The sequence below is a fragment of the Martes martes genome (assembly GCF_963455335.1).
Source record: "Martes martes genome assembly, chromosome: 16".
Lineage (NCBI taxonomy): Eukaryota > Metazoa > Chordata > Mammalia > Carnivora > Mustelidae > Martes > Martes martes.
The window spans coordinates 60,374,304-60,396,327 of NC_137904.1; the positions used below are offsets into that span (position 1 = coordinate 60,374,304).

The 22,024-nt window shown below is 60.0% G+C and overlaps 1 protein-coding gene across 1 annotated transcript; it reads right to left on the reverse strand.

Moving 5' to 3' along the window:
• Positions 1–3,064: 3,064 nt before the first annotated feature.
• Positions 3,065–11,243, reverse strand: CYGB (cytoglobin; the record flags this gene model as incomplete). Its single annotated transcript, XM_080826774.1, has 4 exons — positions 3,065–3,206; positions 5,622–5,785; positions 6,080–6,311; positions 11,101–11,243. 4 exons carry the CDS (start codon positions 11,241–11,243, stop codon positions 3,173–3,175), a joined length of 573 nt encoding a protein of 190 aa, XP_080682900.1. The 3' UTR covers positions 3,065–3,172.
• Positions 11,244–22,024: the final 10,781 nt, after the last annotated feature.

Genomic DNA, 22,024 nt, shown 5'->3' on the forward strand with positions numbered 1-22,024 from the left:
AGTTGGTTAGTTCTTTAGCGACAAGGCTGTCCCTGAGTGTAGAGCACAAAAGCCCACCCCTTGCTCCCCGACCCTGGGGTCAGCCCCCTAGGGACACCGGGGCCCTGCCCAGCAAGCCAGGGGTGGACTTGTCCCTCCCCCACCCCACCCCTACCCAGCAGCGGCTCTAGCCCCGGTGTGGGGGGAGTCGCTAATGCTAATTGCCCGCGTCCCTTGCCTGGGGGGTGGGGAGCAGAGATAAACTCTCAAGGGCCACGTTCCAGAATGATTCCAGTGTTGCCAGACAAGAGGCTCCTTCCCTACTTCAGTCCACTGAAGTGAAGGGGGAGGGGTGTCTCTCTTCCCAGAGGCTCTCCCCACCCTGCCCACGGATGCCCCCTTTCCCCTCACAGCGCTCAGAGTCCCCAGCCCTCTGGCTCCCGCTCAGCCTGAGCTCACCAGGGGCCATCAGGCCCAGGATGGGGGCATCCACCCCTTCCCTGCCGGCCTCCATCTCCCTGTCCTCTGCCCTGCTTCCCGCAATCTTCCTCCTTCGTTCACTGCCTTCCTCTTTCCATCTCTGCCCTCAAGACTCTCTCCTCCCTCCATTTGCTGCTTCTGATGGCCTGATAGTCAAGTCACCCTGTCCAGAGCATGCCCAAGTCCCCGGTACTGTGGCTGGCTTCCAAACTCCTCTTCCTCCTCCGGGTACCTGCCTGGTTCATTCCTATTTTATTTTATTTTACTTTATTTTATTTTGTTTTAATTATGTCTCACTCCTACTTTAAATTAGAGGTGACTATGCAGCTCAGAAAGGCTAAGTAACTTGCCCAAAGTCGCACAGCATCGGGAGGCAGTCCGGCTCCAGAGTCCAGCTCTCTGTCCTGCAGCACCGCCTCCCTGGAAGGGCCTTGCCCACTCCTGTCCTCTCCACTCTGCACTCATGCATCATTCACACGGCTCCCTCTCGGCCCCACGCACTGGTCTTGCTTTCTACGAGCGGTGTTCATTCATTCTTTGGATTTCTTTTGAGCACCTCGGCTGTGCCAGGCCCTGGAGATGAGGGTGTACACTGCATTCGAGGAGTTCATGGTCTGAGAGACGGGACTCGTCCTGCACGTCAGCTGAAGCTTCCTGGGCAGCCGGGGGGAGCCCTCCCAAGCGCAGAGGCTGCTTCCTGCTTCTCCTGCAGCCCACCCAGGGGTAGAGACCTCCTGGTCCCTCCTTAGGGAGCTGTGGCTCTGGCTGTTGCCTCCATCCTTCGTGGGGGTGGGACAGGCTGGCCTGAGGCTGTGGGGTGTGGGATCCAGGGCTTGGGAAGGGGGTCTGGGAGCTGAGAGCTCAGGGAAGGTGCTGGAAGTTTTAGGTGGTACACGTAAACGGACTTCCTTTCTCAAACATCCTCTGCCAGACACTTCTGGGAACTCCCCACCCCCCTCCCCGTGTGGGATACCCAGTGCTCATGTCTAGCAGAGGGGTGGAGGGGGTGAGGGATGGGGGTGGTGGGCAATCCTTGACTCTCCCCCGTTTTCCTGAACATCTCTCCCGGGATTCCTCCCGGTCTTATCCTATGCTCCCCAGGAAGGAGATTTCCAGGAAAAAGACTGAAAGCCCCACGACTTTAAAAACAAAACGGCACAAACGCCCTTCCCGGCCCTCCACAGCCCCGCTTCTGGTCTCCAGCCCGGGCTTCCGATTACCCAGGTCCGGGCGTCTGCTCTACTTGTAAGCCCCAGCTCCGAGGAGCCACCGCCGGCCGTGGCCGAGGCACAGGTGAGGGGCCCTTGGGCGGCTCTCGGGAACAGGCCTGAGCTCAGCGGGGGAGGCAGAGGCGAGTGGCAGCTGGCGGGAAAAGACAGAGCGAGCGGCGCAGACGCGGGAAGAGCGAGTCTGTTTAATGACACGGTGGGTCTGGTTACAAACATCAGAAACTACAAAGGGACAGGCAGTTACACGCATGGCTGCACGAGGATGGGACAGGAGGGGACACAGGCACAGAAGCCACAGTAGCCAGACATCCTTGAGGATGGCACAGGTGACCAAGGGGCACACATGGGGGGCGGGGTCCCCAGCAACTCTGACCCAGATGGGTGGACAGGACCCGACTGCTAGCCAGCAGCCCGGGGTCAGGGACGGAAGGCCCTGGGCCTTCGGCCCACAGAGCTGCAGGACGGGAGGGAGGCATCTGGCCTGTCATCGCTGACAGCCGCGTGGAGCCCCACTCCCGCTGGGCTCCTAGCAGCAGAGGCAGATGGGGCTGGCTTTCAGGGTTTCTGTACCAGGGCCCCTCCCCCCGTGCGGTCCTCCTGTCCCACACGGCTGGCCCCTCTGTCCGCCCTTGCCCATGCTGGAGCAAGTCAGGGAGCCATACCCTTTTGGCGGGGAGAGGTGGGGAAGGCCAGATCCTTTTTACCTAGAAGTGGAAAGCAGGAGTGTGCAGAGCCGTTCAGAGAATGGGCTGGCCTCTTCGGGGAAGCTGGGTCCACCAACCCCCCCGCCCTGCCCTGCCCATCCAGGCGCTTGGGTCCCCCGCCACCCTGGCCACAGGTGTAGATTCTCTCTGTCCTGAGGTGGGAGCCCCATCTCAGCCAGAACATTCTGTCCTCTGCCCAGAAGCATGACCAGGACCCGTCCCTGCCCCACACGCAGATGGGCACAACCAAGGCCTCCCGTGTGCCTCTGGGCCCCGTAGATACACAGTATAGATATGTATGTATATATATATATATATATATTTATATATAGATTGTATATAGAATATATCTGTATGGTTGATGAGTGTGCGTGATGCTCTAGATAGGTGATGGGGGACCTGCATGCTGGTTGGGCAGATAGAAATGGGGCTGGCTTACTCCTGGAGAGACTCACACCTGCCCCGGACTCCTGCCAGCTGCTCAGCTAGGTCTCTGACAGAGAGTACAAAAGCTAAGAAGAGTGGGCCCAGCTCTTGAAGGAGGAAGCGTCCCCACCCCCACAGGCCCCGGAGCTGGGGTCAGCAGACAGGCAGCCAGCGCCACCTGCCGGCCGCTCCAGGGGCGACCGCGGCCACCGCGGAGGCTGCCTCTTTCTGGGAAGACGAGTCAGGGTTTCCTCCAGCTTCCTTGGTACCCAGCAACGGAGGATCGAGGAGGGTCTTCAGAACGTGGCCTTCTGCTCAAGGTGCTGCCTGGGAGGGGGGAGGAGAGAGGGGGTCCTACGGCCCCGAAGAGGGCAGCGTGGCCGGCGGGCTGTGGACGAGATAGATGATGGAGTTAAGAGGTTACAAGGGGCCACGGAGTGGGGCCAGGGAACGTGGGGGTCAGGGGATGACAGCGAGGCAGGCCACGATCTGCCGGGAGACCCAGGCAGCTGCGGCCCAAAGCAGCCCACCAGACCCGAGTTCCGGCCCCCTTCGGCCAGGAACTTGCTGCGTGACCTCAGACAAATCAAGGGGCCCACCTGAACCCCAGATTTTTCTCTCCAACCTGTGAATAACGTCTGTTTTGCCTGCCTCTACGGGAACGGAGTTTCCCGTAGACGACGGAGTTTGCCTTTCACAAACTGCAAAGAACCTTCCAAAGGTCAGCTCTTTTTCTACTAATTCTGAGACCCGTCTCCTCTCTGGCTGGCTTGTCTGAGTGCCCTTCTTGTGACCCACAGGCATTCTCTGCACACCAGCCTCTTTGCACTCACCACCGTGCCCCCCAACCTCCCGACTCCCCAACCCACAAGAAAAATGCACATAAACCCTTAAGCAGAGCAGTTCAATAAACAGCGGCATCTGGCCTGCCACGGCTTCCCTGATAAGAAAAGCTGGAACGGAGGCCTTCTAGAACTCTGTTCTGAAACTCCCTCCCACCATCTGAACCCATTTGGACCTTGGCAGGAGTTTGGGTCTGTAGGCCCTGGGCCCAGGGAGACACGCCTTCTTGGGGCCCACATCCGTGCCCTCAGGAGACCGGGGTGGGGGCTGAGTGTGCAAAGGGACGAGGGGACAATCCCCAGGACTTTGTGGCTGGGGGCGGGTGGGGGGAACCCAAATTCGAGGTGCCCAGGCCCGGATGGATGCCGGACTCCAGCCAGGCCCCGCTGGAGCCCCTCCGTTCACTCCACGAGCAGCAGACACGGGCACACTGAGATTTGGGTGGTTTCTTAATGTTTGGGATTTGGTGAGATGTAAGTCCCAGGGGTCCAGCTGGGGCAAGACAGGGGAGGGGACAGGGCTTCGTGTCGGGAAACGCTGTCCATGTGTTTCTGATTCACTGGGACTCGAGCTGGCCAGCTCTCTCTCCGTCTCCCTCTCCAGTCCCTCTAGGCCCCTGTAAAAAAGCCCTTTTCTCTAGAAGCAGGAAGTCTTGTCTCCTGCTGTAAACAAACTCATCTCTGGCAGCCAGAGCTGAGCGGGCCTGGGGAGAGGCGTGGGAGGGCAAGCCCCTTCCCCCCACTGACCCTCCCTGGCCCCTCTGTCCGCTTCCGCCAGCTCTCCGGGCTCTGCCAGCACCTTCTCTGGCTGGTAAAGCTCTTCGGCCTGCTTCCCGTCCACCCGGGGATCTGGGGCCGGCCAGGACCCAGCTGTGCACATCTGGAGTCACTGCCTGGCTGCAGCCAGAAGTTCCCGAGGTTTCTACTCTCCTGGGGTGGTGCCTCGGTGGGGGAAGGGAGCCGGAGCAAGCTGGAGCCGGTGTGGTCAGCCGCAGGAAGGCCTGGAGGCCGGGCCTCGCAAGGTCGCCCTCAGGGGACCTCCTCCAGAGCTGGGCCTGGAGGCCTTGCGAGCAGGAGGTCCCGGCAGGCTCCGTGGGCCAGCTTGGAGCCCAGGGAGGAGACGCGCCTTTTCCATGGGAAACTGCTGGGAATGTTTCTCTACAACGCGTGTCCTGAGCCGCTGGCTGACCCCTGCTTCCCATTCCCGCCTACGCTCCTCTCCCTCCTTCCTACTCCAGCTCTGCCTCCGCCCCTCCATTGAGCTCCCAGAGCCGCCTGCCCCTTGGGGGCCCAGGCAGGCCGGAGTGTTCCCAGCCACCATGTCTGGGGGCCGGCCCTCCCCTCATGCTCCGAGTCAGCCGGAGTCCCTGAGGCCGGCCACCCTCCTCGAGCCCATCTCCCCGGCCCTCACCCCAGCCCCGGGAACCTGGCCTCCAGGGTCAGCCGAGAAGTAGACCCCGCTGATGGTGTGTGTGGTCGTGGTACCCACACAGGCCTCTCGTGGGCCCGGGCACATGTGTCCGTGTGCACACATCCTCGTGACTCTCCTGGCTCCGGCCCTACTGAGGCAGAGGCAGGACGGAGCACTGGCCGGCACGAGATGAGGAATGGCCCCCTGTGATTGGTACCCAGGGAGGAAACGGCCGGACTTAGCCTGGCCGGCCTCCGGGCCCGATGAGCTAGCCTTCCCGGCAGGAACCTTTTAGAGCCTCTCTGCCCTGGGTGGCCTCGGCCTTGAGGGCTCTGAGTGCTCTCTTGTCCTAGAGAAAGAGAATTTGTTCGGGGCTCACTGCCGCCCGTAGGAGGGGCCTGGCCCTGTCCCATCATGCCTGCTTGTCAATGTGTCAGACCCCAGACCCAGCCTCCAGAAAATGTTCCTGTGCCCCAGGAGAGATGGGAGATGAGGCGGCAGGGGGAGACACGGCAGGGAAGCCACCCGGCCCACCCTCACCCCTCCTCACGTGGTGGTGTTGGGGACCTGCTGTACCCAGCCCACTTCCTTGTAGGCAGCGGTCACGTGACTGTAGATGAGGCCGCGCAGCTTGGCCCAGGCTCTCTGCGTCTCTGCTGGGAAGTCATTGGCAAATTCCTCGGCGATCACCTCCAGAATCACCCCAGAGAGGATCTGGGAGCAAAGAGAGGAGGGAAAAGTAAACGCCTGGGTGCCCTGTGTCACCCCCGAAAGCCCCAGGACCCCAGCACCACTTCCACCCAGAGTCTGGCCAAGGGGACCATTGATGACATGACAGCCTGGCGGCTTGGGGGACCAGGCACCACGGAGACCCAGTCCTGCACCCCTCCCCGTCACCGCCACGCTGGGGGAGGAGGCTGGGTGTCCGGTGGTCACCGCTGTTGTCCCAGGGGCTCCCCAGCAGAGCGCGGTGGGTGGTGGACTGGCCACGCCCACCCAGCCACGTACCTTGAAGTACACGGGCTCCACCTTGTGCTTGAGGGCGTGGGCTTTGCCCACAAGGGCGAGCACAGACGATACCTTCTCGGGGTCATGTAGGTTTTCCACCACAGTGTTGAGGGCCCCCATGACCCGGCAGGCGTGTTTCCGCAGCTGGGGGCTCCTCTCCATCTCCAGGGGCTCGGTCATGTGCTTGAACTGGCTGAAGTATTGCTTGGCCGACGGGAAGTTCACAAAGAACCTGGCGGGGAGGGGTTGCTGAAGCAGGGGCAGCGGCGGCCCCACCCTGAGATGACCAGGATGATGGGGGTGCGGGGTAGGAGGGGCAGGACCCCTTAGCTGTTTTCACCACCGTGGGTGGCTGTCCCTCAGACACAGACCCTCTCTCTGGCCGAGCTGCCTTATAGGCAGCCGCCCCCCCACCCAGGTCCTGCCCATTTTCGTCTGCCAGGCTTGCAGACTGTCAGCTGTGTCTCCCAGGCCTCTGCCTTTCTTGCTCTGGCCTCATTTCCAAATCCTACACACCCTTCAAGGCCTGCTGTAGTCCCAGCAGAGAGGGTAAGAGCTCTAGTTCTGGAATCTCAGGCCAGTGTCACCTTGGGCAAGGGACTTTACTTCCCTGAGGCTCAGTGTCCTCCTCCAAGCAATGGGCATCGTTGCCCCCAGCTTGCTGTGGGGACGAACTGAGACACAGGGGTTGGGGTCCTCCGCACAGTGTGAACACGGGGTGCTCAGTAAATGCCAGACTTCATCACGGTCCGGTTAGAGCCTCTTTGCCAACAAAGTAAAGCCCGAGTGACCTAGCTCAGGTCACCCAGTGCACGAGGGAAGGTATGCAGCCCAGTCGTCCTGCCAGCTCTCTGTTCCCTCCTCACGTCGCGCTCCCCTCCTCAGCCCATATGGCACGTATTGACTGGCTGACTTAATTAGAACTACAGACGGGTCTTACCCTCCTTTTACTTCACATCTCCACGTCTTGCTTCTCCAAGAAGCCTGTGCCCGTCCCGGGGCAGACCCCAGGTCTTTTTAGCTATCCTTCCCCTCTCCAGCTTACCTGAGATTGTCTAATTTCCCCCCCAAATATTACTTCCATTAGGTCACTCTCATGCTCAAAAACATTCAGTGGCTCCCCATTGCCTACCGGACAAAGTAAAAATCCTTAACCTGGGATTCCAGGCTTCCTACAAACTGTCCCAACTCAGCCACCTTCTTCCAGCCCAGTCCATTCACTGCTGGCAAAACACCCCGTGGGCCGGGCAGCCTTTCTTTCCGCACAGCGGGTGGGATGTCTTCCTCACTCTTTCTCAGGTTGAACTGTCTCCCCTGAGTGCCCAGGCTGGCCCCGGGAGACTGCTTTCCCCTTAAGGCCATGAGGGGTTCCCCTGCCACCTTTTACAGCTGCTTCCCTTTCTGCCTGTTGGACTGGGTCCTACCACCCAAGGGCAGGGCGTGGCTCTCACACATCCTCTGACCCAGTATCTCCACCCAGGGCCCTGTGGTCTGCAGGATGACGTTGACGATGATGACCTTTGCATTCCCTCTCCCAGACAGAGCTGGCTGTTGGGGAGGTACACGCGGAGAGACTGGATCAGAACTCCAGGACGTGTCCGGAATGTCTCGGGACAACCTGTTTTGTCAGGTGGTGTCACAGTTCCGAAGTGTCCCCCTTTGTGATCAGAGAAAGCTGATAATGTACCAAATCAGCCCTTTGGCCAGAGAGCTGGAACAGCTGTAGAAAGAGCATCTGGCTGGGGCCAACCCTCCGAGCGACAAAGCTGCAGCTGGCAGGGAGGGAGTGACCGAGACATGGTCCATGTGGAGACCAAGGGCGACCTTGGGCAAACCACTTCACAACCCCCTGTCTGCTCAAGTGTGAGAGGAGTTCCTCCCGCTCGATAGTTCACAGATACGATGGTGAGGACAAATGAGGCAATGAGTCTGAAAATACATTGGATTCTTCTGGAGAGGCACTGTATGAAGGACAAATGTGAAAAACCCAATCTGGACTTAGATGAGTATCTTGGGCTTTGGGCATTTCACATTGCCGTAAAAATAATGATTGCTGTTCGCCCGGTGCGTCGCCGTGTGCAAAACATCTCCACCGGCTCCTTCATTTAATTGCCACAACCAAGCAGGCATTGTCTCTGTTCTACTGATGAGGAGACTTACTGAGCACTTACTAGATTGTCTCATTAATCCTGCAAGAGCCTCCTGAGGCTGGTACTGTTTTTATCCCCATGTTCTGTTTTAGGAATTGATGGTCAAGGTTGCCCAGCGAAGCGGGGTCGGGAAGAAGAGACTCTACCTGCCCCATCCTGCCTCGTAGGAGGATGAGGGGCCGGGGACCCAAGGAGTCTCCTGCCCCAACACCCCGTGGCCAGGTGATGGTCCTGAGGAGTGACAGTCCCAGGGAGCCCCACGGCTATGCCGGGGGAGTCCGGGAGCCCTGTGCTCTGCTCCTTCATCCTGGGCCTCTGTCTCTGGCCCCTCCATGGACACTCTCGACCCTCCCGGTCCAGGCCTGCGTTGCCTGCTGGGGAAAAGCCTCAGCAGCCAGCCTTGGGGGGTTTCTCCACTCCCAGAGGCATCTGGCCTTCCAGCAGAGCCTGAAATAGGCTCGTCTGAGTGTGAGGGGGGAAGGCGGCAGAGTTACAACCCGGAGGAGAGAGGCTTCCCGGAGCAGGGGTGTTCCCTCTCCGTTGGAGTGCAGGTGTGGGGTCTGGTTCAGACTGGAAGACGGCTTCTCCACCACCGCCCGCTGCCTGGCCACCCTCCTGGGGTAGAGCTGGGGTGGGGGGGTGTAGCTGGTCTTAGCCCCGTGGGAGGGAGGACCCGAAGAGCAATGGGCCAGGGGACTAGTGTTTCAGGCTCTCACTGGGGCCTGTGCTTGTGGGTGTGTGTGAAGTTGGGGAGGGGGGTGTGACAGGACTGAGGAGGGCAGGGTCTGGGGAGGGGCCTTTGGGACACCCGAGAAGCTTATCGATCTTTTCCTTTCCCCCTTTTTAACCAAGCCTCCACCCCCCCACCTCCCCACACCCCCGCAACAACCTGACAGCTCAGGGGACAGGAACAGGAAGAGACCCAGGAGGGGTAGGCTGGAGGGGCTTGGATCTGGCAGGGAGGAGCTGAGCCAGTGCGGGGCTCCCACCCGTCAACACAGAGGTGGGTCAGGTGGAGTGTGGCCTGGGCTGACCGGCAGGCCAGACCTAATCGCTATCTCGGGCCTTCTCGGGTTAACTGTGGCCCTCTCACTGAGCACCGAGCACATGGGGAAGTGGCCCCTGCCACCTGTCCCAACCCAGCCTCCCTAGGAGTCAGGAATGGGGAACTGCAGGGGCACAGAGAAAGATCTTGTCGAGATGCCAGACCCCAGAAACAGCCCTGGCCGTCGGTTCCGTTCCTTCCTCTGTACCCCCCATCCCCGGGGAGGCTGGACGGTACCCCAGGAGCTGGATCTTGGACACATCCCCTCCACGTCCTCCGTGGCAAATGTCAGGGTGTCGGTGTCAGGACAGCAGATCTCCAAGGCCCTAAGGACGCCACCTCCTTGCCTCTTGGTTACCCATGTGTGCTCACCGGGGGTACATCCTGAGGCTTGGTGGTCTCTCGTGTGCCGACACACACGGCTGAGAGCCACCCTCCGGGGCTGCAGGCCAGCGCATCTGGGACTCCACTACCGTGAGCTTGTATGGGTGGTCCCACTTGCAGGTGTGTGTCTCAGAATGTCTGATGGCTTCGGGATCTGAAACTCCCTCTTAACCTCCCCGCCATGCCCCCCCACCCACCCACCCATGTTTCTGGGTCTCAGGGCTGCCCAGGAATCCTACTCCAACTCAAGAGTACTTCTTGCTCTTTTTTCTCCAAAATCTGTTTCCAAGTTGGAATCAGGGGATACGGATATGGAGCTGGGCAGGTCCTCGGTTTGGGGGGAGGCAGAAGGGAGAGAGAATCAGGGAGACAGAGAAGCCAGAGCCAGGGGCCAGGACTGGGAGACAGGCATGCATTTCACCTCTCCCTTCCACAAGCAAGGGCTCGCCCCATCTCCAAAGAATAAGGCTGCCCTACTCTGTCCACAATCTGGCTGCTTCCCTCTGCGGCTGACAGCGGGTTGAGGGTGAGGGTGTGGGTCTGGGGCCCCAGGGACCCGCATGTGTGGGAAGAGAGCGTCATTATGTGCTGTAGTCAGTTACTAGCTTGTGGGGGTTGGGGACATTAACTCTACAGCAAAGATATGTGTCCACCAGCGTGTTGTGTGCAAATAAGTTACTTTGGGGGGTTGTGGTACCTGAGGAACCCCTGAGCCCAAGACACACAGCCTTTCCTCTTTAAGGGGTGATTCCAGGGTGGAACCCTGACTCCTGCCCCTTCTTCCTTTCCCTCCTCAGCTCAGCAGGCATTGTACCCTAGGGACCTTCCCTTCTCCATTCACCTGTGCCTCACCTGGGAGCTCCCTGCCCGCCCACTCCCCAGGGGCAGGAAGGGGCCAGCTGGGACAGCTGGACCCTAGTGGCCTGCTCCTTCTGACCTCTATTCTCTGGCCCTTTGCTCTGTCTTTCCTAGAGGCTTTGAACACAGAAAGGGGCTGAGCTGGACGGGGGTCTGCTCCTCTTTCTCCCCCTTCTTGGTGGAGCCTCAGTTTTCCCGCCTCTAAAATGGGGAGTCCCCAGTTGAAGCACACAAATTGAAACGTGTGCGGGCACAGCTGGGCTGGGTGGTTGGGGTCGCTGGTGAGGAAGGCACGTCTGGCTGAGCCAGGAGTTCTGAGGCCCGGGAGAGGAGGGGGACCAGGGTGCCCTCCTTCTGCGTCTGGCTCTTTAGTTCCTAGCCCCCCTGCCCAGAGCCAGGACCGGCTGCTCAGCCAGAGCTTCGCCCATCCCAAGGCGCCCCACACTGCCTGCACCGGGGCAGGCCCGGCCCCAATTTCAGCTGGAGAGGTGGCGCCGGAGCTCGGACCCGGGCCGAACCCGCCCCTGCCCGGAGCCGCTGCCGCCCTCCCTCTCCCGGCTCGGCCGGGCCGGAGTGACACCTACCTCACCAGGATGGCCACCCCCACGTCCTCGCAGTTGGCATAGAGCCGGGCCCACGTAGCCTGCACCGCCTTCCTCTCCGCCTCGGACAGCTCCTCGCTCCGCTCCCTGCGCTCAATCTCCATCTCGCCCGGCACTTTCTCCATGAGCAGCTCCAAGCCCAGCCCGGCTTCGCTCGGAGGCAGCGGGGCGCGGGGCGCCGGGCGCGGGGAGCCGGGGCCGGCTGCGTGCGCGGCGGGCGGGCGGGCTGGCGAGCGAGGGGTAGAGCGCGCCGGAGGGAGGGAGCGTGTCTGTCTCTGCGCGCCGGGTGTGTGTGTGTGTGTGTGTGTGTGTGTGTGTGTGTGCAGGGTATATGTGCGGGGGGCGGGGGACCGCGAGCGGGGGGCGGGGATGTGGTCTGCTGGAAAAATGTGAAAAAAAATAAAGCCGCTCCAAACCCCAAACCCCGCGTCGGTGAGCCAATTCCGGCAAGGTGAAGGCTGGGCGGGGCGGGGGAGACGCGGCTCGCGCCCGCCAGGCCACCGCGGACCTTGACCGCCGGGCGGGGCTGGGGCGTAGGTGTGGTGGGAGTGCTGGGGAGCCTCGCGGGGAGGGGGCGGTCACGCGGCGCTGGGCTGCGCGGGCCGCACAGGAGTGCGCCCGGGCGGGCGCGGGTCGGGGGGCGCCGTGTCCCCGCTCCCGCTGCGGGCGGTGTCGGGCTGTGTGCGTGTGTTCTCCCTTCACGCGGCGGGGAACTGACTCAAAGTCAAACACTCCCAGGCGTTTGCGGCGTGGCCGTCCGCCCGAGGGGGCGGACGCAGACCCTCCGGAGGCGCGGGGGTCCCAGCTGAGCTCACGCTCCCTCCCGGCTTCTTCCAAGCCAGCCACTGGGGGCCGCGGCGCCACTCCCGGAGCCCCGGACCCCAGGCTCCAGAGGGTTTGGGACTGGGGTCGCCTCCCTGCTCCAATTCCGTGCTGGAATCCCCTGCTGCGGGGATGGGGGACGATGGCTATCGAACTTCAGCGCCGAGGCCTGCGCCCCCTTTCCTTCCGGCCAGCACCCCACCACCTCCGCCCCCGCCGCGGTACGTGCGCGTGGCGTCGGAAGAAAGGCCCCTGGGTGGCTTATTGATGACACCCGCAGGCAAAAAACAGACGCTACCCCGAATCCCGGCCCTGGTGGAGGAAAGTCCACAGGAGAGGTAGCCGGAGTCCACAGGAAAGTCCACAGGAGAGGCAGGGAGGTACTGTGGGGAAGGTGTCAAGTAATCTCGGGGAGGCCCAGGCCCTGGGGACAGCTTAGGTGCCAAAGCTGGGACTAGGCGCTAATTCCGCGGATGGAGGAGATGAATTCTCATCCCCGTGGTCCTGCTCTGTGAGGTGGGAGCACCACAGGACCGGAGACGGCGGCTGGGCCTTGGAGCCGGGGGATCCCCACCCTCCAAATAAGCTGTTTGGAGCCAGGTCCCACCTCTGATGCCCAGCCCCAGCAGGAAGCCAGGGCCCAGTTCTCCCTAACACTTCCTGGTGACCCCGCCCTTCTCAAGACTTTGTGTCCCACTGCAAGTATTAGAAGAGGTTGGCTCTCCTCTTGAGCGCTGATTTAGGTATGTTAAAATCATATTTCTGAGTAGAGAGCCCTGGTGGAGCCCCAGCTCTGGCCCTCCCTGATGCTCAGGGTTCACGTACCTCCCTGGAATCCTGGACAGGGGCCCCCTTGACGCTGCCTCCAACTCATTTGAGGGAAAGAGAATCTAGTGCCTTCTCCTGTGGGTTTTGGAAAGGGTTGGAAGAGGATGGATGCTCAGACCCATCTCTGCTCCCCAGGCTGCCTGGGCCAGGACAGAGTCCTCTGCACCTGGCCACCTCCCTGAAGCACTCTGATAGGACGCCCAACACCAGTGTGGTGCCCTTCCAAGCACCTGCCCGGGAGGTTTCCACCGGGAAAGCAAGCAGGAGAAATCTTATGTCTGCTTACTCTCATCTCATCCTTTACAAGTCTTATGTGTGTTCATGGTGCAGGACTATATTTGCCCGTTGTCTAGTATATAATGTCTAAGCGGATGCATATACTATTTCATGATGCACACTGAAAATCAGTCGTTTAAGGAGGAGGGTAGGTCATCAGGAACATTTGGAGAGGATTGTCCAGAGGGAACAACTGAACGGCTTAGCCAGCCCTTCAATCCCTGGCCTCCCTTGTCTTTCTGGCTTCATCATCTAATATTCTGCTCCCTTCCTCCCCTCCCGATGCCTTCCCATGACATCATTGTTCTGCTGACACTCAACTTCCAGTTGCTGGAACATGCCCGATGCTTTCATGTCTGCAACCCCCAGCAGAATCTGCCACCCAGGGGGGCTCAACCTTCCTCGAGCACCTCCTAATTCCGGTGCCCCCAGCTCTTCTTCCAGCTGGGCGTTCCCTAAGGCTTGTAGCGCCCAAAGGGCTCTGCCCTCCATCACCTACATCTCTCTATTGTGGTCATTTATATAACTGGCCAGGGCGTGTGTCTAAACTAGAAGTCCCTTGAGGGTCCGACCCAGGTCTGTCACATCGACATCCTGAAGGGACAGCTTGATTTACCCTGCCACCGTGGGCGACAACCTGGTCCCGGAGAGGTTAATCAGTCCGCACAAGGTCGGGTCTGCTGACCCCACTAAGCAGCTTGAGCCTCCTAATCCAGGGCCAGCAGGAACCTCAGGACAGACGGCAGTGGCTCGCGAAGGTGACAGGGCCATCTTGGCCTTCTTCTGCGGACCCTGTCGGGGAGGGGATGGGGCAGCTGAGTCATGTGCACCACTCTTTTCGTGCTCAGCACCTTGGCCATGCTCTGGCGCCGCCGATTTGCCAACCGGGTCCAACCGTGAGAAACTGCCTGGGCGGTGGGCTTGGGTGGGTGGGGCGGGGAGAAACTACTGTGGGGGGCCAGAGCCGAGCTGAAGCTGGGTCCCAGGCTACCTGGACCTTCTGGGAGGGCGGTGGAGGATGGGGTGCGGCGGATTTGCAGGGAGTCCCCGAGAGGCTTCCCCTCAGAGCAGGGGGAGTTCGCAGCTCTTCAAAAACTCTGGCTGAAGCTCCCCAGCTAGCCCAGGCCAGAGTGGCTGGGTCCTGCAGGAGAGAGGGTTCTGGGCCTGGGCACTGCCCACAGCTCCTCTTGCCTGGTCCTCCCGCCCACAGAGAGCCCAGCGGAGCAGACGGGGCAGTAATGGGCAGCAGATCGGAAACAGACCTCCAGTCCTCAGGCAGGTAGGGCAGAAGAGAGTCAGGGGTGGAGGAGGGAGGGTGTGTCCGAGGAAGCTGCCGCTCTCCCTGTCCCTGTCCGTGGCTGGGGGGCCGGGGTGGGGGGGGGGGTGTACGTGAGTGTGTGAGTGTGTGCGTGCACGCTGGAGGCTGGCCCCTCGCCCCAGCCACCCTGCTCCCTGTGTGCCTGGTGGGCAGGCTGAACGTTTTCTCCAGTTGGCAGTGGGAGCCCCCAGCCTGTCCTCTGGACCACAGCTGCTCTGTCTTGTTTGTCCGAATGTGGGGTGGTCCCCAGGGTCCTATCGGAAGGCGCAGGGGGACTGGAGAGAGGAATGGGGCAGAAGCAGCTCCGCTGGCTCGGCTAGCCTTCCCTTCCCCCTCTCCCGCTGCCCCCGCTCAGCCTCGGCGGCTCCTCTGCCCGAGCCCGGAGCCCGATTCGCCGTCCGGTGCCCAATAGGAGGCGCAGGAGGAGCATGACATCATCAGCACGGAGTGCCATTGGCTGGGCAGCTCCTGCGGGCAGGACGCTGTCTCCAGTGGCCAGAAAGTTAACTCTTCCCTAGGCTGAAACCATGTGGCCTTTACAAGGGGTGAAGTTTTGGGAACTTCTGGAATGTTCCTTCCCTGGGTGACCAGGGCCCTTTGATGATCAGGGCTCCTGTGCCCAACAAAACACGGGAAAATCGACGAACGTGTATTAAGAACATACTATTTGGCATGTTCTGTTGTGCCTGTGGGTCCACCTCGTGCAAGAGAGAGGACATAATTCTCTCCTGCAAATTCTTCTAGCCTTCGCTCACTCCTAGTGAAACAAAGAACATGATGCCCTCGAGCTCCGGGGCCCCTGGCTGGAGGGAGTCTCCCCACAGGGCTCAAAAGGCTGAGCCAGTCAGCACACTTGCCTGCCGGAGCACCCCAGTGTCTCCTTCTTGGGGTGTGGGACGCGCCTGCGGTGGCCCTCAGCCACACGGAGACTGGCAAGCCATGAGAACGGGAGTCTCTGTCCGTGTGCAGCGCCTAATTCCTCCTTGGTGCTGGGATTCCTCCGGGCTCTGAATGTCAGAAGACCCACTGGGCAGCCCTGGGCATGTGTCAGAAACAGGCATTTCTTCGATGCCCTTCCTTGACATCTAGGCCAGTGGAGATGGCCACAGAGTGCCCAAGTAGTCCTCCTGGTGAAATCGGCTGACCTCGGTGAAATGGTGAGCCCCAGGCCCCACACAGCGGGCCTCACACAGAGCAGGACCCTGCTCACCCAGGGAGGGAACATTCCAGAAGTTCCCAAAACTTCATCCCTTGTAAAGGCCTCATGGTTTCAGCCTAGGGAAGAGTTAACTTTCTGGCCACTGGAGACTGGTCCTCCAGGCTGAGTTTGGGTCTGGAGGTGTATAGCCAGAGTCCATTGACTCTGAGTCCATTGACTCAGAGAAAGCGACCTTTTTATTTATATATAAACTGAGATTAATAACAGAATGGCGTGGGGGTGTTTGTGAGGTTGAAATACAGATCATCGTAAACCACTTGGCACAAAGCAGCTGTTTAATAAATGCTGCCTGTTCTCCTGCGGTCCCCTAGTTCTTGGTCAGTGTTCTAGTCTTCCCCTGAGGTGTCCCATATATTAATTCACTTGGCGGTTGTAACAGTCCCAGAGGGTTGGCAAGACAAGCGTTTCTATCTCTCATTAATGGTGGAGGAAACTGAGGGACTGGGAGGCATAAGTTACTTGCTCAAGGCCATCCCTCCGATTTGTGGCTGATGGAGACAGACAGGTCGCTGACTTCAGACAGTCCGTCTCTGCCACATGAAATGGGCCCGGACCCCTTCTCAGGAGGAGACAGCCGAATCTGAACTATCAGGCCTGGCCTTGTGTGGTCAAGCCAGAAGGAAGCAGTTTCCTGTCAACTCCTCAGGACCTAACGCCTAACACCTCCAGCCTTCAAGGACCAGCCTGGGTGAAATTTCTGCTCTCCGATTACCTGGTCATAAATTCCAGCTGCTTTCCCAGCCGCTCCTCCTCCTCCTCCATAGTATGGTGACTCGCGAGGCCTGGGGCAGAAGGAAGTGGAAGTCTGGACGCATGGGAAGGACACCCCCCTCGATCCTCTGACTCCCCTCCTTTTCTGTTTAGGGAGAAAGAGTCCCTGAAGTAAGTTCTCACGTCTTCAGGAGGAGCTCGGCCCCTGGGACTGAGATCAACTGGCAGAGGCAGGTAGGGCCACGCTGCGAGGCTTGGAGGTGAGAGGGCTAGGCTGGGGGCCAGGGTTGAAGACTGTGCAAGGCCTGGCCGTGTGGGAGCAGGCCACCTGCAGCTCTGTGCTCCTCGGTCATAAGGGGGAGTGTGGACTCTTCTCAGCTCCTACCTTGAGCCTATCATGGTCCCGGCCACAGGGCAGGGGCTAGTTTTAAGGGAATGATGTGTGATCTCAATGGCATTTTCTAAGCTCGGAGATGAGGTGGTGGTCATGCTGGGGGCATGAGGGTAGTCCCAGTGGACTTCTAAGGGAGAGGAGGAGCTCTGGAATATCCATTCTGGAATGCAAGCTTCTGCCTTGGCATGGGAGGAAGTGCTAATTTGGTTTGGTTTTCTGTTTCAGTTCAAGTCCCGGCTTGCCCCCCACCCACAAAGGATGCTGTGGTGGAAGGAGCAGCAGCCCGCTGGAGGATGGGAAAAAGCAGCCATCCAGAAGGTAGCCCCCTCCCTTTGAGGTCCTGGACCTGCTTGTCCTCATTTTGTCCCCTGGTGCTGGTGGCCGGCAGGAGGGGCAGAGACGCCCATTGCCCTGGGACGGGCTCCCTTTGTCTGAGTTCTTGAGGATCATCTGGGGCAGGCCCAGAGAGGGACTCGGTGGGGTCTACTCTGGGGCACCCCGGCAGCCCAGGCTAGAGGAGGAACAGGTCGGGAGCTGAGGGACCGTTGATAGGGCTTCTCACTCATTCCTTAACTTCATCCTTGAAATAACCCAAGGAGCCTGGGCATATTATTATCCACATTTTGGAAATGAGGAAACACAGAGAGGCTAACAAATTTGTCCGGTGTCATGAGGCACGTTAATGGGGGACCCCGCCTCCCCGAGCCTCACACGGACGCTGCAGAACTGCCCCACGCTCTTAACCACCAGGACCTAGTCGTCTCTGGAACCACACGGCAGTTGGCAGCTGCTCCGTGAGAAAAGGGGTTCCCCTGGCCTGGCAGCCCCAACACTTGCGGGCCGAGGCTGTGTGGCATCAGTGTCCCAGAGCAGCACGCGCTTCCTGTGGCCCTTGCCTCTCCCGGGCCCCAGCACCCTCCCTGTCACGGGCCGCTTGGCTGAAATCATCAGCAACAAATGCCCGTTGGATCTGTGACATGTCTGCCCGCCGCTGGAGCAAAGCTTCTCTCAGCCCGGGCTCCGAGCGCGTCTTCTGGGCGCGCGTGTGTGCATGCGTGCACGGGTTCCAAAGGGGCAGTAGCGTGTGGGAAGGGAAAAAGCATGACACTTGTTTTTGTCAGTCCGCTGACTGCTCAGCACCGCAGCGGCCTCCTTTGCCCCCAGCGGCTCTGCCATTTCTCTCTTCGCCATCCTGCCCGACCCGGAGCAGAGATCAAAGCAGATTTCCGCTTCTGCTCCCTGGGATCCAGGCACAGACCTGCAGGCAGCTGCTCCCCACTGTCTGGAAGCCATTCATCTGGCAAAGCAGCACCCCCCCCGCCCCCTCCTGCACGTGCACCCCCCCCCTTCCTCACTATCCAGCCCCCAGGCGGGCTGACAGGCGGGGAAGTCTCCGCCTGGCTGGCCCCTGCAGTCAGGAGGCAGGAGATGGGGAGTTCTCTAGACAGCAGTCCCTTTGCCGCCGCCGCGTGTGACTCCACAGATGAACGAGGGGAGGAAAGGGTGAGATGCCATAGACTGTGGGGACCCACACTGAAGCCCTGGGGGAGGCGCTGTTGATCGTGCAGGGAGCCTCTAGAAGTAGGGCGGGGCAGAGGCAGGGGAAGGGTCCCACTGGGGAAGGAGCTCGGGGCTGGAGTCCCGGCAGAGCCCCACTGCCCACTTGACCCAGGCCAAGAGTTCGTGACCCCTGTCTCAGCTCCTGTCAGCCTGTCTTTCCGCTGTGAGGCAGGCGGTGGCTTTCCTGGTGACAGGGCTGTCAGGCTGAGGTCCAGAGGACACCGTTCCTGGGGCCCCAGTCTGTGTCCCCGAGCCCAACCTGTGTATTCATTCTCTAATCTATTTGCCATGTTCCTGTCACTTCAGCCTTGGCTCTGCACTCTGCCGTTTCCAGGTGGCCTGTCTCCTTGCACGAGTCTGAGGAATTGTCAGGCCAAGGTCACCTGGCAGGACAGGGGCTGGCTGGCGGCCCAGACACACCTCCACACACCTCCCCTTCGCAGCACTGTTCCAGGAGCCTGCTCAGGGGCTGGTGGCTCCTCCAGGCATCGGTCCCAGATGAAGGGAGGGAAGACGAGGGGATGGGGGAGGGGGGGAGTGTGTTGGCTGGCCTTGGCGGCTGCCTGGACCCTGACAGCTGGGGTGCCATGTGGGCTGGGCGGGAGGGGCCCCCTCCCCCAGGGAACGGCTGGCTTCGGTGGGAGCAGATTGTGTTTACACCTTCCCCGCACACCCAGCCCACGCTCCCTCTTATTCCCCGGGGCTCTCCCACCCCTGGGCTCTCTGCACAACGTGCACATTTGCAGCCCCTCTCCTGCTGCAGGAAGTGGCCACCCTCAGCCGATGCTGGGCCCCAAGCGCTCCTGCCTCAGCCCACTGTCGCAGGGGGTGGACCCAGTGTCCCCGAGAGGCTGCCTCCCCCCCCCCCCCCGCCCCAGCCCTATTTCCTTGGAAAGAGCTGCTGCTTGGGAATGAAAGCAGGAAAGCCCAGGGGCTTGGCAGACGGACCATAATAGGAGGGAAGGGATTAAGGGCAACGAGAGAGACAGTGCCGAGATCTAGAGCTGGGGCTCCCCTGGCCCCCGGGGTGCTGGCTCTCATGAAATATCAATGCAGAATCTGAGAGTGAAGAGTCCGGGCTCAGAGCACCGGATATGAGTCCAGACTCCACCGTCACTTCCCAGTTCTGTGGCCTTGGGTGGGTTACTGAACGTCCCCACCTAGGGTTTCTCCTGCGAGGAGGATCGTGGTAAACCTGTCTCGGAGTGGTCGTCAGGGTTAAATTTGATAACGTGTCTAAAGTGCTTAGCGCGCTCAGTGACCCTTCAATGTATCTGAGCCTGGGAGACAGTGTCAACTACTGAACAACAGGTCACTTTGCAACAACGGTAGGTTCAGAACAGCTAGTTCTTCTCCTCCTCGCCCCGTGGCCCTTCCTGCCCTGTCTTTCCACATACGCAACAGCAGGGCGATGGGCAGTTCTGAAACAAGCCAGAGCCCAGCCCAGCCCAGCCCTGGGGCCCCTGGGAAGACCCAGCAACCAGGCAGACTGGACCAGGGCGCATCGCTGCTGCCTCTGTGTGCCTGGAGCCCTGTCCCAACCTCCAGCAGGAGGCCTGGCCTGGACACCCTCCCTCCCACTGGCTCTTCTTCCCCGCGTGGATCTTAGCTCCTAAGGAAGACAGGAGCTGACGGCCTTGATGCTTCTCCAGTCTCCATCCGAATGCTGATCTCTCTGCTGGTTGCAGCCTGAGTGACAGGGGAAAGGCTGCTCTGAGCGGCAGGGTGGCCAAGGCGGCAGCCAGGAGCAGGGAGGTGCTGTCGTCTGCTACTTTTGTGGCTGCTGCCAGTCTCTCCTGGAGATTGGAACATGACTGGAGAGCTAATGAGGTGGTGGAGGAGGATGGGGAGCAGGGGAAGCAGACACAGCAGCTGTATGAGCCGCTGATGTCCTGTGTCACCCTAGGGGACAGATGCTGCCACAGGGAGAACCCTGGCCATCCCAAACCCAAACACGCGGTTGTGCAGAAGGGTCCTGGGCGAGGGCGCCCAGCAGAGGCCCTAGTTCAAGATGAAGCAGGCGCGATGGCACCAGGACTGGTCCCACAGTTTCCTAGGGACATTTTACGGGACCTCAGTTAGGAAGAAGCCCAAGACCTTGAGCTAGAGGGAATGAATGCTTCTTCGTGAGCCTCGAAAGAAGAGAAATGGCCAAGGTTTACAGTAAGATGATGATACTAATATTAATAATGGTTAATGTGTCTCAAACACTTCTGCGCTAGGCGCTGTGCCAAGTGCTTTATTTATACGCATTGTCTCATTTATGGGGCAGGGACTGTTGTCATCCTCATTTACCCAATAAGGAAAGTGAAGTTCGTGGAGCTTGCTCAAGGTCACTGACAGCGAGTAGTGAAGCCAGGAAGTGTGCCCTGAGCAATGTGATGCCAAAGCCCGGGGAGGTGTTGGAGCACAGAGGACTCAAGTCTCGAGCTGGGGCTTGAGGACATCCTGGGTATGACCTGCCCACCAGGGCATGGAGAATGAGAGCTGTGGATCCCGCCCTGTGACATTCCCACACTCCCTCTGCAGGAATGCAGAGGCCCAGAGTCATCCGGGCCCCGAAAGGGTGGTCCTGAGTTGCTGACTGAGGGGAGTGAGGAAAGCTGCCTTTCAGGGATCTGTCATGCCCCTCAGGGAGGAAGCAGTGGCCCCTAGCTGCGATGACAACCATCATGGAGCTTGTCACTCATTGTCACTGATGTTCTGTTAGCAGCCTCCTTCAACCAGGGGCAGAGCCCTGGGGTAGGAGGGCAGCCAGCAGCCCAGCCGGAGAGCAGAGAGCGAGGAGATTGAGGAGGAAGGCTCAGTTGTTTGTTTTTACAGCGGGAGGGTGCAGGGTTTGAAGGAGATGGCTTCAGGAGGGACCGGGTGACTTCAGCTGGAAACCAATCCTTGTACCTAAGGACGTTGGACCCTCTCTGTGGGCTACACATGCCCCCTAGTGGGGATTAAGATGAGAGGGTGGCTGAGAAAATTAAAAAAAAAAAAAAAAAATTTCCTGATCGATTGTGACACCTGAGGCTGGATAGGAATGGCTGGTCCTGTGTCCGTGCGAATGCACGCGCCTGCATGCACACACATGGGCACACACACGTGTAATACCATTTGCAGAAGCCGGGCGCATGGAACGTTCACAGGAATGATTTCGTTTCTTCCTTGGTCATTTATTTAAGACGCGCATATCGCTGTGACATACACACCCTGTGGTAGGTGCCGGAGACAGACGGCGACGAAAGGGACAGTGCCTGACGCGCCAGTGAGGACAACAGAAAGGGCCTGGCTGAGCCTAGTCACATGACCTTTCCTTCCCCGGACCTCAGTCTCCCCTCTTAACAAGCAGTGTGGAACCTGGGTGGGCTGGTGCTGAGCATGCGAGGGACCCCCGACATCCCTCAGAAGAACGGTCTGTTCAAATGAAGGGGATGGACCATTTCCGGATTCTCCCAGTCCAGACAGGCCATGATGGACCGTGTTTGGAGGCGCTGACAATGACTGGCTCCCTCGGCAAGTGTGGATGGAGCCCGTGTGCCAGGTCCCATGGGTGCAGAAATAAGGTGAGACTTCCTGCCACAAAGAACCAGAAAACCGGGCAAAGTAGAAGCAACCAGTACTTGGCAGTGGGTGCCACACGGGCTGGTGACCCTGTGGCTGCCTCAGGTCTGCCTCACAAAGGTCCCTGCCTGTGGCGTGGGGAGGGGAACCCCAGCAGACAGCAGTGGTCCCGTTCCAGTGAGGAGACAATATCAGAGCTCAGGGCAGCGTGCTGTTCCTAAGGATA